We start from the raw sequence: 19,885 nt of genomic DNA on the forward strand, positions 1-19,885 counted from the left end.
TGACCCATCACTCTCACAGATCTTGGGAGACAGGCCAGTCCTTGCTTACAGACAGCCCCCCAACCTGAAGCAAATACTCACCAGCAACCACACACCGCACAACAGAACCACTAATCCAGGAACCTATCCTTGCAACAAAGCCCGTTGCCAACTGTGCCCACATATCTATTCAGGGGACACCATCATAGGGCCTGATCATATCAGCCACACTATTAGAGGCTCGTTCACCTGCACATCTACCAATGTGATATATGCCATCATGTGCCAGCAATGCCCCTCTGCCATGTACATTGGCCAAACCGGACAGTCTCTACGTAAAAGAATAAATGGATACAAATCAGACGTCAAGAATTATAACATTCAAAAACCAGTGGGAGAACACTTCAAATCTCTTTAGTCACTCGATTACAGACCTAAAAGTGGCAATTCTTCAACAAAATTGAACTGGAATTAATTTGCAAACTGGATACAATTAACTTAGGCTTGAATAAAGACTGGGAGTGGATGTGTCATTACACAAAGTAAAACTATTTCCCCATGTTTATCTCTCCCCCCTCCCTTCCCCCAACTGTTCCTCAGACGTTCTTGTCAACTGCTGGAAATGGCCCACCTTTATTATCACTACAAAAGGTTCCCCCCGCCCCCTCCGCCGCTGGTAATAGCTCACCTTACCTGATCACTCTCTTTACAGTGTGCATGGTAACACCCATTGTTTCATGTTCTCTGTGTATATAAATCTCCCCACTGTATTTTCCACTGAATGCATCCGATGAAGTGAGCTGTAGCTCACAAAAGCTTATGCTCAAATAAATGTGTTAGTCTCTAAGGTGCCACAAGTCCTCCTTTTCTTTTTTCTGATTTCAGTGTGGATGTCAGTTCTGGCATCCAGCATGCTAAATGAAAACGGCAGTCCTTGTTCTAAAGAGATGTACGTGTTCAAGTCTTCAGTACGTTGTCTGTCTGCTGTGCTTTACATTTAGTGTGCCATCATAGTTTAAAAACTAAGACTCTCTGCTGTGTGGAAGGATTCATAAGTTTTATGGGGAAAAAATGTAAGACGTGGGACTGTTCTATGGCAAAAAAAGAACCTTGGGAACTCCTTTTTTTTAGTCTCATAGGCGTCTTCAATTTTAGTTTGTAATCACGTTTTTGTGGGTCTTTCCAACTGTCTTAAAATTGACGCAGTCTTGGGTGTAGATAGTCTTAGAAAAACATAGTTTAAGGGAAACCAAGCTTTGTATCTTGCAAGACTAAATTTTTTTTTGTTCTGAGCTTTGGGTCTGTGCAGAGACGCCAGTTTGACCACAATGAATTGATGCAGGCTACGTTTTTAGGACTAACAGGCCTTCAGCCAGGCCTCTATGTGTGTGTGTGTGTACGTGTGCATGTGTGTTCCATCCCCCCCATCCAATGCAGTATCCTGGTTTTTTTTTAGCAATTTGTAAATATTGAGTGTACTATGATGAATTCTAATTAGCTGACTCCCAAAAGCTGACCATCTCTTCCTAGAAGTCCTGCAAGGGAGCTAAGAAGCGATTGTGTTGTACTATGTATTAATTAGTGTAAGCTACAGTAGGTAGCAGTAGTGCAGCTAAAACTGCAGTGATGGAAACATCTGCTTCATGCATTCTCTCAAATTTTCTGCATAGGGGTCGAATGTCTGTTCAGGTGTTCTTTGTTCTGCGTTATACTGTTTTTAAGAAGATAGGAAATGCCCAAGAAGCCTGTTTAAATCATCCCCACTTTCGGTTGTCAGTTGTACCTCTTAACTCCTCCCATCCAGCTTTTATTTTACTGTTATCTACTTCAGTGGTTCTCAACCAGGGGTACATGTACTCTTGGCGGTACTTAGAGGTCTTCCGGGGGTACATAAACTCATCTAGATATTTGCCTAGTTTTACAGCAGGCTGCAAAAAAGCACTAGCAAAGTCAATACAAATTAAAATTTCTTTCAGACAATGACCTGTTTATATTGCTCTATATACTATACACTGAAATGTAAGTACAGTATTTATATTCCAGTTGATTTATTTTATAATTATATGGTCAAAATGAGAACATAAGCAATTTTTCAGTAATAGTGTACTGTGACAGTTTTGTATTTTTATGTCTGATTTTGTAAGCAAGTAGTTTTTAAGTGAGGTGAAACTTCAGGGTACACAAGACAAATCAGACTCTACAAGGGGTACAGTAGTCTGGAAAGGTTGAGAACCACTAGTTCTACTTGGTGCTTGTAGTGAAAGAATTTTAGTTACCTTGCAGTAAACTGTGATACATATAATTTATTTTTAGGCAATTCAAGCTATTTGCTCTAGATCACTAGAGTATATAACAGTTCATTTAAAAAAAAACTGATAAAATAAAATAAGGAAAAATAGACGATTTCAGTAGTGAAATTAAAACTTCCATATTGTCCTATTCCCTAGAGCATCCACCAACCTTATTAGAGAAGGTAATGGTGGGAAAGGAGAGTGTAAGGATTACCACTGTCTCTGAGTTCCTTTCTGCTACTAGAAAGCAATTCTGAACTTGGAACATTTCTTAAATGTAAATCCAATCAGTGTTTGAATACTAACACACAGGAATTTCAAAGTAGAATTGTTTCCAGGTGTAGGAAATGGTGATTTGTCTGCTAGTGCTTTTTTTATAAAGCATTTTGGTCACTGTTTGACTTTGGGGATATCTTATTATGTTGGGAACGCCCAGTGCTCTTGTCTTTTCTATTCCAGTCATAACAGGTTACATTTTTGCAATAACACAGAAAATGGAACTGCAATTTTCAATTATTTTTTAGGGGTTGTTTTCTAACATACCGCTGGGATTACCTAGTGGTATCTGACATTGGCTTCACTCTACACATATCTACTGTCCACGTATCTATCTGGTTATAAGATTTACTGTAGTGAAATGGTAGTCTAATTTTTTTTTACTCTTCTCATTGTCCCAACCCCTCCCCTTGCAGAAAGCTCCAGGTGATGTTTCTCGCCCTATTCTCATCCAGATAGCAGAATCAGCCTACAGGTTTGCCCTGGGTTCAATTGCTGGAGGTTAGTCATGGATAAGTGCAAGAATTTGCATCTTTCTGTCTTTCTTTCTCCTGTTTAAGTGTAGGAAGATAAAGCCTTGCCTATCTTTCTTTTTGAGCCATAACTCTGAGAGAGAATTAGAGCAGGGGGAACCTGTTGTATAATTTCTTCTGTACTGGCAAGTGATCCGAGATTTACAGGTGTTTTTTCTGCCTGGCTTGTCACCAGACTGGTTTCATAAGAGACAGGCTAATGATGAGGAAGGGCTATGATATGCACTTTTAATTAAAATGGACTGTGACTCCCCTTTACTGAACCAGCTTATATTGTAGATGAAAAAGACACAAGTGATTATTGAGATATAAGCATAGAATGTGTTTAAAAAAAATAAAACGGATGCAGAAAAACACTTTTCCACACATCAAATTTTATTTGCAGCTGTTGGAGCTACTGCAGTGTATCCAATTGATCTGGTGAAAACTCGAATGCAAAACCAGCGCTCTACCGGGTCATTTGTGGGAGAACTTATGTACAAAAACAGCTTTGATTGCTTTAAGAAAGTGCTGCGTTATGAAGGCTTCTTTGGACTGTACAGAGGTCAGTTTCCAAATGTCATATATAATATATAATAAACTAAAAAAAATTTTCTGCCAACCTGAATTCCTCAGTCTCTGTTGTTGGGGCTTGAATAAAAAGGGAAAAAACTAATATTCTGGGCCTGGTTTATGCTTGTGTCGTCTAAATGTCTTTGATCAGACTTGTTGCTCCTAATATTAAGTCACAACTCTCTTCTAGGTCAGGGGTCTGTGAACTTTTTCATAGTACAAAGCACATCTTAATTGAGAAATTATCTTGGGGGCCTCTTCCTCTCTTCATTCACAATGTCGTGGACCACGTCCCCTCCCATCTGCAATTGTATAGCACTGCTGTGGCAACTACAGCAATTGCTGACAGGGAAAACTTAGCATTAGAAAAGCTTTGATGTCCTTTTGCAGTCTTTAGTATGATGAGCATCTTGTAATTTTTGACAAAAGTTAATCAAACCATCTACTTCTGCTCTTCATTTTATTGTACCCTCCCATCTGTTAAGTTTCTTTTGGCTGAAAACAAGAAGGAAAGTCAATACCATGTGAACAGCTAGCTCTTCTTGGACCATCAGCATGTGCTTGACTGATCACATGTTGTCCACGGAATAGAGTTGGTCATCTTTTATGTACACCAGCCCCTGTTATCTTGCCAGCCATGGCTCCAATTCAGAATCCAAGAGACTGCTGGGTTCAAGTATTGACACAAAAAGAAAAAACATCAACAATATTACTTCAGGTTATGGATAGGTTGTCACAGATAATTATAAACTGATACACGTGACTGCAGTTTTTCCAGTGGTGGCACACAGGTAAAGTAAATTACTCTTCTTCTGGAATCAGACATATTAAGTACACTACCAGAGGTAGTTTATGCTCCTCTGACACATATCAGTGAAGATTCGACTTTCATTTCCTATTTTGCCCTCATACAAACCTGGATTGAAGCTGATTTTGGATATCTTTTTAGAGTAAGCATACGTGACACTGTAGTGACTGAACATAATTTCTGAAAACAACTGTTGTTTTTGGTCTGACTTCCCGTAAGAAATTCAACCTGAGGCACAAATGAAGCATAGACAATTTCAGTCCAGCAGATTACAGTTTGACAAAGTTATAAGCAACAGAAAACAGAGTTATAATACAAAGTGTTAGACAGCTGTAATAATAGTTTACAGTGGTGATGTAGACTTGAGGAAGAGCTTTGTGCAGCTTGAAACCTTGTACCTTCTTCCAACAGAAGTTGGTCCAATAAATACCAATAAAAACCTACCTTGCCTCAACCTTAATAATAGGTGTTGCTACTCACTCTCCCTGTAACGCAGTGCTCCCTGAGGCATGCCCCCCTAAGGGGTGTGAAGGAACTTTCGGGGAGGGGGGTGCGACGGGGCCTGGGACAACACCCATGGGGTGGCAGGGAGGGAGTGCCATCCAGTTGCAGCTCCATCCCCAGCCATGGGTCCGCCCGCCCTCATTTCCTCTCCATCCGAAGGCCAGCTCTGCCTCTAGCCCCAGCTCCTCCCCCACCCCCAGTTCTGCCCCCACTCCACCTCAGCCCATGCTCCTCTGCTGAGGGATCCTGGGCTGTGCAGTAATGGAAGGGGGGCACGGACAGATTCATTACTTGTGTGCGGTGGGAGCACAGCAGGAAAAGTTTGGGCGCCACCGCTGTAATGTGTGCTTTTTATTATTGGATGTTGGTTGACTAATTCCTCTATAGACACAGATTATGTAGATTAAACACAATGGATATTTAATGACTAGGTAGCTAAATGTGCTATGAGTTTTTTGATCAAGCCTAGTAATTTAGTAAAGAATGGTGACAGATACTTTCTTCTTGCTAGGGGTTTCTAGCAACCAAAACCTTAGAAAATGCCCAACTATTAGATGAAAAATATAATTTAATTTCCTAGTGTACAGCTGCTTTACCTGCGTTTCCGAAATAGCAAATTGGTGCCATCAGGATGCCATGAGAATTCCATTATATCTTCTTCTGACAAATTGTATAAACCGCTCTAACACAGAGAGAATTTCAAATTGGGGAAATCAGACATGTCCTGCATAAAGATAAACTCCTTTTGCTCATCACGTTGTTTGTACATTGTCCTGTGTTGCTCCTTTTGCCAGTTTTCAGGCAAGTAATACTGGGTTTATGAGCTTCCTCGACCATAGCCCATCATCTCTGTTATCTTGAAGTAGATTCTGAAACGGTGAATTTGCAATCAGTTTGACAGTGTTAATGCCCTAAACACAGGATTATGATCTCATTTCAGGCTTAAACAGGAGAAGAAACTGGATTATTTTGAACAACACAGTCATTGTAGAGGCAATTTGCTGGCAAAGTAAACTGCATTTTGTACAAATGCTTTGTTTGAAGTTTGCCGTGGTGTAACTTCCCTTTTTAAAGATGAATATAGATGGAATTTATTAAAGAATTTGGAACTCCCTCTAGCTACTTGCAATGGCTGTTGGGCTGCTACCTGATTGCCAGGTGTATGACAAAAGTACACTGGGAAAATTTGGCAGCTGAGGGGAGGTTGAAGAGGTTCCAGTTAGGTTTGGATGCTGAGGGGGGATGACAAGAATTTGAGGGACGAATTTACAGATTAGTACATTCACCTGCTATATAGCACTATGCTTACTTTGACAGAAAAACTTCCCATGTCACTTCATGTTGCTGTCTGTAGTTCCCTGTAAATTCAGTATTTAAGGTTAAAGTAGCACATATGTCCCACTGTTCAATAACTGAGGCTCTTTATGATAATATGCAGCGCTCAGAGCCATGTTTGTTAGCAGTGGAAACTTCAGTAATCTGAAGAACTCTGTTAACAGTGCAATTATTCAGAATTGAGATAGTTGGGCATTAGATACTCTGTGCACTGCAGTGTCAGACAAGTAAGCAGGTCTTCCAGACCCTACTTTGGATATTTTTTAAACAGATCACATTTTTCCATTCACTGGAGCAAACAGAGATTTTTTTATTTCCACTCCAATTTTTAAAAGAGCAGAAATACCATATCTTAAACCACCAATCTCAGATAAGGATAAATTACACCATCTTGTGGATGTAAAGAGAGCATTAAATTTTCTTTAAAGAGAGTTCAGTTCTCAGGGTAATTGGGATGGTGTCACTTGGAAGGCACCTACATGACAGTGATTATGGGCACAATATAAACACTGGTACATACTTTTTGTAACTTTCTAAGGTGCCAATGTGGAAATACCCCTTCTACTGAGGTGAGGGGAGAGACCTGGGATCTTTGACCAAATGATAGGGACTTTATTTTTCTCTTAATTCCAAAGATGACCCCTCCAGTGCCACAATACCCCCCAACACTTCATGATCTATAGACTTTAATCATGCCTTTTGGTCACCATATGAATTTACATGTGTCTCATACTACTAATGAAATGGGATCTCTGTGATAGAAACTTCATTTTCTGGAAACTTGCAATTGGGTACTAATTTATGGAGTGGTAGTACTCTCATATTGTCTGTTTTCCTGTGTAAATCATGTAAGAGGAAAGTTTGCCGTGTTCAATTATCAACTCTGCATTGTGTGTCATAGGGGTTTCAAGCATTTTTCATAGATGGAGCAACAAGTCGTCCCACTTACTCACTGTTTGTGTGGTATAGTTAGCTGATACTAAAAAAATAAAAATAAAGCATGGTGTGAAACCAAGATCTGATCATCCACAGAAACCTATAATATATTTTTGATTAATAAGACCTGTCTCCCCCACTACTGAAATGAAGCAGAAACAGTTTATAGTGCTGATTTGATATATACTGATTTGAAATTTTTTTCTCTGATTCCATAAGCTTTTAATTTAATTTGTAATACTACTTTTTTTTACCATATCCATCTTTGCCTTCTTTCAGAGCCCTAGTATAATGCGAGGTCAGAAACCTAATATGTGCATAGATTATATGGGGAAACTACTATTAAGTAGCATTTCTCTTTATTATATATAATATTTTATAGGTGGCACACACAGCAACACGTCTAATTAAAATTGCCTAAGTATTCTCATACTATGAAGGGTTTTGGGTTTTTTAGATGTTTTATAATTTTCACTTTTTGGGTTGAAACTTCCTCTCTCAGGTAAATTTTTGTGGAAAGCTTGAGTGAAAACAATTCAGTTGGGTTTTTTGAGTGCAGAAGAAGGCAGATGGGAAGAAATGACTTTTGCCAGGATAAACACATTTTTGCTTTTTTTTTTTTAAGTACCTTTACTACCTTGAACAATTGGGATAGAAAAAATATGGCAAAGTGACCGTTCCCAAATCTGTCCAGTGAAAATCAGTTCCATTTGTCCCAATTATAAGGGTTCCAAAAATTGGACACTGAATATATACAATTTCTTTAAATTAACGATCTCCCAATATTTTGTCACTGCACATCTATCAGAGTCAATGGGAATTTTTCTCTTGATTTCATTGGGCTTGAGATGGAGTGTGTGAAGTGTGCATGCACTGTCGTTATATCCAGGAAAGGTCCAGATGTACTCTGTTTATGCTGATGTAAATTCAGATTTACTTTATATTTATAAAGTGATGATTGCAAATAGAATTAGGTCCAAAATAAGACATGGATTGTTAGAATTCAGTCTTATTCAGTATGTGTCCCTGCCTCATTCATTGTGCACAACTGGCTGAATGAGGCGGGGTCCTGTGGAACAAGTAGTCATTCATTACATGATCACACATTGTCAGAGTGTATTTGCAAAGAACACAGAGTTAAGGTTGCACATGCAACTAGAACTAATTGAAAATATTCAAAATTTAAAATTCTTCAGCCAAATGTGGACAATTTGCCTTCACAAAATTTTCCCATTTTTTTGGCTAGCTGTACATGCATTTGCACCATTGGAATTTTCTTTCGTTTGACTGTTGAACAATGTAATTGTAATGCTGTTTTAACATAATTGTTTTGTGTGAAGACATGTACGTGTGTGTGCTTGTTATGATGCACATAATTAATAAATACCCGACTATTTCTTGACATGCAGAATATAGTTTGACTGCTTCTGAAACAGCAAGCCAAACGATACTGTTCTCAGGAAATGTCAATAGCAACCAGAAAAGCTGGAGGGTTGGAGCAAGACAGAAAAGAAAAAATATCTCTGGGTCAGATTAATGTATTTTTCATCCTATTTGTCATCCAAACATCCAGTTTGGTGGCAAAAAAGCCCTTTGGCAAGCAGGCTCCTTAGACATAGAACTATAGTTGTAGCCTCTTCACCCAAACATGAGAATTGCAAATGTTAGATTTAGTGTAATTTACCCAGAAGTACTGTGTACATTACTGAAATACTTCAGGCCTGCTCCTGCAACTCTTGCTCGCAGGGTTACTTCTCACGTATGTAAATAGTGCTGTAAATCACACTCCCTTTTCACTGTGCACAGTGCTGCACTTGAAATCCCCATATCCCTTCTGTAAGGTTTTGTAACTTCTTTAGATCATTTCAGCTGAACTTTTACAAAAATAGATTGTTCACTTTAATTCAACAAGGCTGTGCTGACTAGAGACTCTCAGTTCCAACTGTATAGTGCAGCTCAGTTAAGAGAAATCAGAAATTCCACATACTGGTATCTAAATAATATAACTTCCAGTGTCTAAGCTTCGAGAATTAGCGCTCTAGACAAAGTGCTCGACTTAAGAATGCAGTTGTACATGTTTGGCTGTTTTGCATTACTTTCTTTCATATCCCCTTAGGTCATTCCACCTTATGCTATTGTTTCATGCCAGCAAAATGCTTTATTCTCTTGATTTCTGAAATGCAGATAACTTGTTTCACACTGCCGAATTACCTTAACTTTTGTCTGAAGAAATAACAGAACAAATTTTGATGTGTAGAGAAGAATACAGTATTATTTTGGTAAACCTGCCTTGGTATATAAATTTCTTAAATCACTAATATTAGTTTAAGTGCAAAGTAACTAAAATATGGATAGGAAGTTGCTTTGACTTCATGTGGCAGTAAGAAGTTTGTTCTTGAAATGGAATGTTTAAGTACTCATTAAATGTAATAGCAGAAAATTGCCTAAAAAATTGCCCTCGTTTCTGTGTGGTGATCTTTGCATATAGCCGTTGATTTGTTTAGCTAATACGAAGTTATTTAATACATTTAAGCTCTCTTTGTGTGTTTACAGGTCTTTTACCACAATTATTGGGAGTAGCCCCAGAGAAGGCCATAAAACTTACTGTAAGTCTGAAAGTGGGGGTTCTAGCCTTTAGCCATCATTTGTATGTCTGAATTTCCAATGAGGAGACGTAGAGTTTTTGTGTTTAGTGTGTTAGAATATATTCCATGTTTTTTGTTAGATGAGGTTTTACTTCCAAAGGGTATGGCAATTGCTCAGATCTCAACCATGGGCACTGCAAGTGGTGTACAAGCAGCATACTTGTATTTCTGAAAAGGGGCTGATTAAACCTATCATTTGGGGGCTTGATTCAAAATGTACAAAGTCTCCCTAACCCACTAGTTTTACTCCTCTGTTTGTTTTGAAGTAGCCCAGGCCTTGATTTTGTTTCTTCTCACAAAGGAATAAGATTTTTTTTCCCCCACAGCAGTTGTTTAATTCCTAGATTAATATAAAAGAATGCTGGCAACAATGGAACTCTGATATGAAAGGAACCTGTTTGCATGTATTCCTATTATGTACATTACTTGCTCTTTAGCTCACGTAATTTTAGATTTTCTGAATATTTTGAAGGCATTAAAGAATTTCTCATTATAAACTAATCATAATGCATTGTTTATACACAAAAGCCAGTGATAATGTTTCTTTTTCATTAAGCTAACATTGCTATAAGATGTATTGTATCTCGAAATCCAATTTTAAAACAGCTTTCAGTTACCATTTTGGAGACTCTTATGGAAACTTATGATTATTTCATATATCTTTAAAATAATATGTTGATTTGAAAGAACAGTACTACAGTCAGCTTTACAATATTTCATATATTACATAAGATTTTATTTAATATCTATGACTGGCACCTTGATAGATGTAACATCTGGATTTATTTGCATTTTTAATTGCACTAAATTTGTAATTACTATGTGCTTCTCACTCCTTATTTACCAGCTTTCATAAATCCTTGTTTTTAAGGTTAATGATTTTGTGAGAGACAAATTTATGAACAAAGATCGTTCTGTCCCACTGGCAGCAGAAATTCTTGCTGGCGGCTGTGTAAGTATCTTCTTTACATTTCCTACTTTTGGGAGAGATTAAAATATACTATATAACATTAAATTTTGTGGACTAAGGTTTCTGTTTAACCACAGATCCAGTACAAGGACAGAATCTACTAGAGCAACTCAATTCTTTCCTAGATAGTCCCATTCTTGATGTGGAAGGGTAAACATTTGTATGATTCTTTCCTTTTAACTAATTTGTGTAATTCTTCACATCTTAGAATTGTTTCCTTAATAAAGGCACGTTGGCTGCAGCTTATGTCCTAAATAGGATTCATGCTAACCTTTCCAGAAGTTAATAATTAGTGCATTATTTCATTGTGGCACCCACTGTGCAATGTCACTTTTTTCCTGATGTTATATCGCGCCCACTAATTTTCACTTTTTGCAGTGATACTGGCTTTGTAAATGGCAAACACTACTCATGCTTCCTTGCGTTCATAGGAGACGTAGGCTGTGTAATGTTAACTACTGCATAATGCATTCCTGAATGTAGGCTGTATTTAAAACCCACCATAGTTTAGAAGACTGTTTTTCTTGCACAGAATAATATCTTATGCAGAATGAGATACAGGTTATTCATTATTTTACACTTTAGTTCTATCTAGTCATACTATATCTCACTTTATCTGGTGTATTGATTTTGTTCAAGCGAATATAAATACTTTAAGTAAAATGAACTCTTGTTCAAAGACTAGTGCACTTTAAAGATAAAGAACACTGTTTATTTAAACTAGCTTTGATCACTGGGGCAGAGCAGTGCTGGTATATTTTCAATCTAACTTAGTTTCTGCTGTCATAAGACAAATGAGGTCACATTTTAAAGCAGTTTCTATCTGTGCTGAAAATTATGTTGAACAACTTAAAAACAAATAATTCTATCTTAACATCAGTAGTGCAGAGATTCATGCTGTATGTGCTTGCAAAGAGCACATTATGATTATCGGAGCCTCAGGGTGCAGTTGTTTGAATGTAGTACAGACTGAGAAGTCCCGGCTTTCTGTAATTCTCATGGGATGAGGCAGGATTTGGCTGCTGTCTGACTACTGCTTCTGTTTGATCACTGACCTGTCGTAGACTGCCAGGTAGGATCCCCTTGTTCTGTAACTTTAGGAGCGTTCAAAAAAAAAAAAAAAAAAAAGAATGTGGGCCTTTAAAGACCCAAATAAAAGCACACACTGACTGAAGGGAAAATGCAATAAAGTACTTGTGGATACAGAAATGTTTCCCCCTCCCATTTAGAACATTTTTAGTTGTGTGCATATGTCATATAGAATTCAGTGCATCTTTTCAACATGAAAATGCACTAAATTAGCCTGATTTGTTTTATTGGCAGATTTGAATTTTTTTATATAGTGCAGGTAACACTAGTTCTTTCACTGTAACCTATCATTTATGAGACTGCTGCAGCAAGCCTTTTTCAATAGTTCATTGTAAACTAAGGATCTGCTTTAAGAGGAAGATTGCTTGGGACCTATTTTAAATGTGCTGTAAATGTTGGATTATCCCAGTTGGTATTTGAAATATAAAGTTAATTGAGATTCTGCATAAAGTTCTGGTAGGAGATGTGGTGGCAGAGTGCCTTGAGTTTTCCTTAATTCAAGTGTTTCACTTAAGGATACAGTTTAGTGCCAGGTAGATAGGTTGTGACTTGTATTATCTTCCTGCAGGTGGTCTCATTTTTTTGTATTTGTGCATCCCCTTCAAATTTACAGCACAGATTGTCTTTAGAAGTGATGCTAGTTGTTGGCTTCAATGGGAGCAGAGAGTTCTTTGGAAAAGTCCACCCTTGTCTTTTATGTCTACTTAAAACATTGATAATCCCCCATGTGGGAGGCAAGTAGACAGTGGTATATAGCGTGTCAAGACTCTTACAGCTTTTTCTTAATCATTATCCTACAGAAGTTTACAGGATTCCAAGAATATCAGAATTGATCCTAAATTAGAGCAGCCAATTAAGATGAATTTTGTAGGGGAAAGCTGTCAGACCAGCTTTCCACTCCCCATGCTCAGATCTCAGCTACAAATGGGTGATAAATTTACATTTAAAAATATTGGTCACCTTCTCTGATCTCCTAGGTCTGAAATATTTGATTAAGCAGGAACGTCTACACTTTTAAATGTAATAAACTTGGGTATTTATTTTTTATTCCAGCTCTGAGCACAGTGGGAGGACCAAGCAGCTCTGTAGATATATTTGTCTCTTTGGTAATACAAAGGGCTTTCAAGGGTTCAGTATCACATGAGCAGTTCCACTCTGCTGTTCGCCCAACCATTGCTAGGCGTTGACTTTTAAGTCCCTGGGGAGCTCACCTTGCATCATAATTACTGAGAATTAGTACACATGGCTGACTTTTGCACTTGTAACCAAAGCTGCTTGTTTCATTGAACAAGCCTTTTTCTGTTTTGTAAACTGTTTTCTCCCCTGCAAAAAAATGCAGAAAGATCTTTGCTTCATGACCTCATGGTATTTAGTTCAGCTAACAGCCTGTTTCATAGCTTTTATTATGTGAAGATGAAAGTGGTAGTTTGTCTAAAATTAAAAGAAAATAAAAAAAATTCCTAGAACACAATTAAAAGAGAACTGTAACCTTTATAGATTATTTTGATACAGTGGTTTAAGGAGAGTTGAAGTGTAAATCACTCTGTTGAATCAGAAGTGCTAAATTTTGCTTCCTCACTTATAAGGAATTTTATTATTATAAGATCAAACTGTTGCCATTATTTATTATGATTTATTAATATATATTTAATGCAGTAATTTTCCTGGTGCTTCTCAGCCATGAAGAGATATGGTCCTTACCTATTTGGTACTCCTAACTTCATTTGTGGTTTTTGAGAATTCTTTGTAGTCCCTTACACTATTATAATAGTACAAATCTTCATTTCCAAGATGTAGTAAAGTGTCCAGTGATACGGTGGGCCTGGAATTCAGATCTTCTAAAGACTTATGCAGAAAATATAGGTTAGTTTCCTCAACTTTAAAAATGCAAAAACATGTTACACGAAATTGTCCTAATATTATGGCTACCTGCAAGGAGACCATAATAAAAGGGTGAGTTTATGGCTAGGTGCAGGGTGACAGAGGCTGAGCTCCTTTTGTAGTAGTCATATGCTTAAGGCTTCCAAAAGAAAACATTTTTCTTCCCAACTTTCAAGTTATTTCACATTGGTAACTGTTCCAGTGAAAGCTACTGGCGTCTGAGGCCATCCTGCTTTAATGATACATACCACAGTATTGACTGAAAGGAAAAGGGGGACCAACAAAATGTAGAAAGCCAATTTTATTTTGAAAAATGGTTATTCATATTGCACATAGCCACTTAGGGCTGTTACTGGTTAAGACATTAAATAATTTTTTTGATACAGTAACACGAATCATTGTCTCATTTGGATCATAATCACAGAGTAAAAACTCCAGTTGCATTGTGATTTAAAGTAAGACTGACTTTTTTAAGAAGACGTCTGTGTCATAAAACGTTGGGATGAATATTCTGCTTGCTTGCATAAATATTAGTTTTTTTTGTAAATGAAGTGGTGGCAAAATGAGTAACTTGTGTTAATTCTGGAAGTAGGAGCAGACATTTAAGTTGCTGAAAATAAAATATATATAAAAAATACAAACAGTTGGTCACTGGATTGTTAGCAAGAGTAGGAAAAATAAGCAGTATGACTTAGAATAAATGCCTATACAAAATCTCTAAACACCCATATAAATCAGTAGCCTGAAACTTTGTAAGAAACATTACAAAGCAAAATGTTGTTCTTCCCTTAATGTGCAAGTACATACAGTGTTTCCCAACACAGCATCTGTGTCTCCTCACTATTAGCTGATTTTAAATCATGTAGCACAGTACGATTACAGCTCCCGTACAGACTTGTTTTTATTTAAGTTGTTGAGATAGATTTAGCTATATATTTCTAGAGGTTTTATGTTTATAGTAATAAAGCTGAGACATACTAGACCTGCATGGATAATCCCAACTCTCCCATGGAACGTAAAAATTAGATGTTATAGAATTTTAGGGTTTGCTTAACTAGAAAGTGTGCAAAATTCTTGTCAACAATAGTGTATAAAAGGTAAATGCACTAACATTCCATGGAAGTTGTGATAAATAATCAATCCCACTGCAAATTCTTAATACTGTTACTTACAAAGTTGCTTTTGTTTTTGAAGGTAATAAAGGTCAGTCTAGTGGTGTCCTGTGAGTTGTGTTCTCTCTCTAGCATATTGTAATCAAGGCACAGAGCTAGAGAATTACAACTGCCAGAACCTTCTTGGATGTCTTGCCTGCAAGAATCCAGAAACTCTTACAAGATTGTAGACTAAAGGAAACTGGAGGTGCCATTTCTGTTTTCCGTGTGCAGAAACTTACAACTGATAAATTTATTATATTTGGCTGAGAAATCTAGGTTATGGATAAAAAGAAACTCAGAGCTATATGCCAGGAAAAAAAATGTGTGTGTCAGAGAGAAAATAGAACAGCCTCATTCTTCTTAATGCTAAAAGTTCTCATAAGTGTATTAAGGTTGTTAGAGAAATAATGGTGTTCTTTATGATTGCTGATATTAACTTTGAAAGGAAACTGAGTACACTTTTTTGAACTCTTTAACAGATTAACTCTAAGAGGTCTATTCTCCCATCGATACATGCATATAACTTCCATTAGTGTCAATGGGAGTTGCACATGCATATAAAAACCCAAGATTCACTTTTCTGGTTTAAGGAGGAACTGGGGAAGATCCAACTTTATTTTCATTGCCAATTGAAATTAAAGCTGCCTATTTATTTATTTGCTTAAAAATCCCTTAATTTACATTTAGCTGTTAAGTGTATGGCCTTCTTCTATGACTTATTGTGTGTGAATACATTTTAACTATATATTTAAAACATTAACCTCTGGTACATATATCTAGATCTAGACTCCAATTTAATTTGAGAGGTACTATTTGGTAAAGCCAGATGTGCTTTAAAACCGTTACATTTGAATTGTTTCCAATTAATTGTTCATCCAACCTTAGTTTTAGGTGTTGTGTTGAAGAGTGGTGGCAGTATAAAGTAACATAATATTCTATCCAGGTAATTGTAGCAGAAAGTCCTCTTATAAGGGAGGGAGAGACTGTGGTATATATTTATCCATCTACCCTTCAGACTAGATGAGGAATTCCAAGCCACCTTTCCTTGTAGTTTTGGATTTTTCTCCCACCAGTTCACTGAATCTTTCACCCACCCTTATTTGTTTAAAATTACCTTTCTTAAAGTATATAGGGCATGTTCATGTACACACACAAAATACCTGTTCCAAGTGATGATTTCTCTGCAGTATATATACTCTTATTTTAGGCTTGTTCATTTAATGTATATTTTACAGATCATAAAACAATCGGGGGGAGGGGCAGCATGGTTTTAAAGTTAGATTTTCCAAAACCTAAAGCATACAATCTTTTTGGACTATAAAATCCAATTTTTTCATTGAATGTGCTTAATGTTCTGCACATTTTAAATATTTAAAACATTGTTTTACTACTATATTGTGAAAGTTTATTGTATTGACATGATATTTTATAAACCCAAAAATATAATTTGTTTTAAATTACCTTTATCTGCATTGCACTTTCCAATCCTCCTTTTAAAGGAAGCTGAAATTTTTAGTGTTAACCAGTACAGGTCCAAAAACCTAAAATCTTAAATCCAAATCAGGAATTCGGATCCAATTATCTAATAGAAACGGGAAGATACTTATGTGATAATACCAAGAAATAATGGATTATAGTTTTAATACAGCTACCATGCCTTAAGGCATGGAAGGTCTGTAAATCATTAAATGATACCACTAGTAGTCAAAATAGACAAAAGTACAGCAGGCAGAGCCAGATGTTAACATATTTGACAGGGCTGTAACTTAATTGCTTTTATAACACCAATCAAGTAGGCTCCACTTCGATTTCTTGGCTAGCCTTCTGAAGAACAGTTTTACCTGTAAAGTGGAAAATAGCAAATCTACTGTTTTTCCATTGCAGAACTGGTCAGAGCTTTGTAAATAAACCACCGTTTTCTGTTTAGCCGTGTTGTTAAAAAATGAGGGTGAAGACATCTCAGCAACTTGTATCTATTTGACTCAGAAATTATTCAAGCAGGACTAACTTCAATTCTGTTTATGGATTGTTTAATGTGAATGTCTGAGGGAGCATGTTCCCCAGTTTTTGCTACATATGGACACTGAGGAAGCTTTAAGTGTTCGAGATTGCAGTGTGGCAACTTTGCCGTATAGACTATCCAAACTAAAAACCTTTAACCAGAATTGGAATAACTACCCCTCAAAGGAGCGACAGACTGGGAAAATGCGACCTGTCATTATGAGTCTGGCTCCTTTGCTGGGCTTATCAATGTCCAGTCATAAGCAGAGTGAGCCAAGTGGTGGTGATCACAGGTGTATTGCACATTTTCAGTGGCAAATGTACATGTACTGCATACAATGCCCATTGCTGGAGAATGCTATCCACACCCCTCTATAGATAGTACAACCAGGAAGAGGGTGAGCAGTAGTTGGTGAAAGAGTAGAGCTCTCCACCTTCCTACCAGTCAGGAGATACGTGGATCATCCTTCTCAGCAACTGGGAAGGGACAAAGAAGTCAAGTCAAGAGCTGACTGTTCTGGGTATCTCCCCTAGAGCTGGTTGAAAAATAGAAAAAGAACTTTATGAAAAAAAGTGAAGCAACTTCCATTTTAAATTATTTGAAATGGCTCCTTCTTCCCCCCTCCAAAATTAACTCCTCTTTTTAGCCAAAACTTTATCAAAATGGTTATCAAGACTTTTCATCTACTGAGCTTCTGGATTTTCAATAATCAGTTTACTGAAAAATCCTGCTTTTCAGTAAATGAAATATTTTGATAAAAATGTAGATTAAAATGTGAAAAATTAGTGGAATTTTTAAAAAAATCATTAAATCTTTCATTTTTAAAAAGACACTTTTCAAATAATAAACTTTTTGTCTGAAATTTTTGAACAAGCTGTTCTCACCAAAATACTTCCCCTCAAGTGCTCTTATGAAAATGTGTCTTGAAGTCTATCTGGCCTCCTAGCTGGTTGGCACAATTTTCAAGCATGGGTTTCAGTAATCTGGGACAGAGCTGACTTCTCCAAAACCCTGTAGATAGGAAAGGAGATGCCCAGTGTAAGGGCATGTATAGCGATCCTCTTTTGATTTTTTTGGTATTTGTGAAACAGGACTTTTGAAGAGACTAAGGTTGTTTTAAGACCCTGGACTGGGATTCGGTACATCTTAGGTTGAGTGTCTGGTTTTGTCTGCGTTACCGCGGGCAAATCACATAATCTGTTGCCCATATATGAAATGAGGATGATGCTTCTTCCTTTCTCTCTTTGTGTATCTTGTCTATTTAGTTTCTTATCTTCCTCAGGGAAGGGATCTTCTTTACTATGTGTTTGTACAAGGTACGGATGGGATATATATATATATATGCAGTGTGTGTGTGTATATATCTGTGTGTATGTATATATAAATAAAAACAATGGTTGCCATTAAAAAGGCAGTACTGATTCTCATTTACTGCATTATTTCTCCATCCTTATAATAGGAAATTACTACTATACCCTAGGCAACACTGTGCAATAACTATTGAGAAATTTTGACATATTTCTTATAGCTACCAGCATAGGACCCCTCTGATAGGCCATACTAGTTACAAAATAATATTTTGATCCAGAGTGATTTAACCTCTGTATTTTGGTAGTGCCTGAAGGCCACAACCATTGTGTGGAGCAACATAATAAATGACAGTCCCTGCACCAAAGAGCTTTATGTCTAAAACCAAGACAGGAGAATGGAACACATGAGCAGTCCAGGGTGGAGGTTGAGGAAGGGGGTAACAAATAACTATAATATGATATGCACAATTGTTAGCTGGTCCATAGTAGTGATCACAACTCTCCACAAGCTTTGGTTGTACTTTCCTGCATGCATTACAGAAGAGGTGAGTTTTGAGGAGGCACTTGAAGGAGGAAAAAGTGACAATAGATATCCAGCCAGCTGTAAAGTGTAAGCAATCTCCAAATACCCTTTGCCGAGAGTAGAGTGTAAAAGAGATCATGGGTTGGAGATGATGGAGGTCAGAGCAGTTAAAATTACATTTCACAATTACTGAAAAAATCTGTGGAAGGAGAAATCTTCATTTGGGCAAGGGGTCATTTAAATTCACACCACGTACAAATCCACAGAACTTGCTTCCTGAAGTTAAGCTTGAATTTACACTTGATCTTTTCAATGAGTTCCTAGCAATTTCCACTTGTGAAGAAGGGTCTCAGTTAGTCCATAGGTGTAAAAAACTCCAGTTACACTAAGACATGAAGTTCCCATTCTTTTTAATGTGGCGGTGATGAAATCCTACTTATGATTGTAAAATACTTACAGCACAGCTAGGTGACTTTTGACCTAAGTAGTCAAGTATAAAACAGACAAGTTGCTTCTTACATTGATGTGTAGTTAAAGTGGTGTGTATTGAGTTAATATTTTTTCCATGGGGTGGAACCCCATTTTCTTGTAAACAAAAGAAAAATACATAGACTTTTTCCACTCTTCCTTTTCCACCCAGAGAAGCAGAGTGAAATTAGGAGAAGGGGTATGATAGATGCATCTAGACTACTGTACAAGGCTATACTGCCATTTAGAGGTGGTCTGATAATGTCATAAACTCCAAGATCAGAGTAGTGTCACTTATGGGGAACTGTAAAGAGGAAAACATTAACTTATATTTTTTTAAAAGTGCAATTTTTTTATATTGTGCCCATATATGAAGGCACGTTAATCATTTTATAGTCATCATGGTTTGTACAGTTGTGTGTTATGTATAATTCTTGGATGATGGACATATTCAACTTTTAGTCTCATGCCTTCCATCAAATAGAGAGTATAAACATTAATATATTATCATTAAAAACCACTCAAATTGTAAGTTTAAGTGATGCTTTAAAAACAATAAAAATAAGTTATGTCTTTACATCAGTTGTTGGATCATTGCAGTACAGTGTAGTTTGCAGAACCTGCAAAGG

At 37.0% G+C, this 19,885-nt stretch overlaps 1 protein-coding gene across 2 annotated transcripts in view; it reads left to right on the forward strand.

Moving 5' to 3' along the window:
* Positions 1-19,885, forward strand: part of SLC25A13 (solute carrier family 25 member 13) — a 130,723-nt gene that overhangs the window by 88,065 nt on the left and 22,773 nt on the right. For both annotated transcript variants that reach the window (XM_084618810.1, XM_084618809.1), the window contains 4 exons: positions 2,963-3,047; positions 3,465-3,623; positions 9,768-9,820; positions 10,731-10,811. In XM_084618810.1, coding sequence (XP_084474936.1) covers positions 2,963-3,047; positions 3,465-3,623; positions 9,768-9,820; positions 10,731-10,811 — 378 coding nt within the window. The remainder of the gene's footprint in view (positions 1-2,962; positions 3,048-3,464; positions 3,624-9,767; positions 9,821-10,730; positions 10,812-19,885) is intronic.

This window comes from Lepidochelys olivacea, assembly GCF_965140295.1.
Source record: "Lepidochelys olivacea isolate rLepOli2 genome assembly, chromosome: 2".
Classification (NCBI taxonomy): domain Eukaryota; kingdom Metazoa; phylum Chordata; order Testudines; family Cheloniidae; genus Lepidochelys; species Lepidochelys olivacea.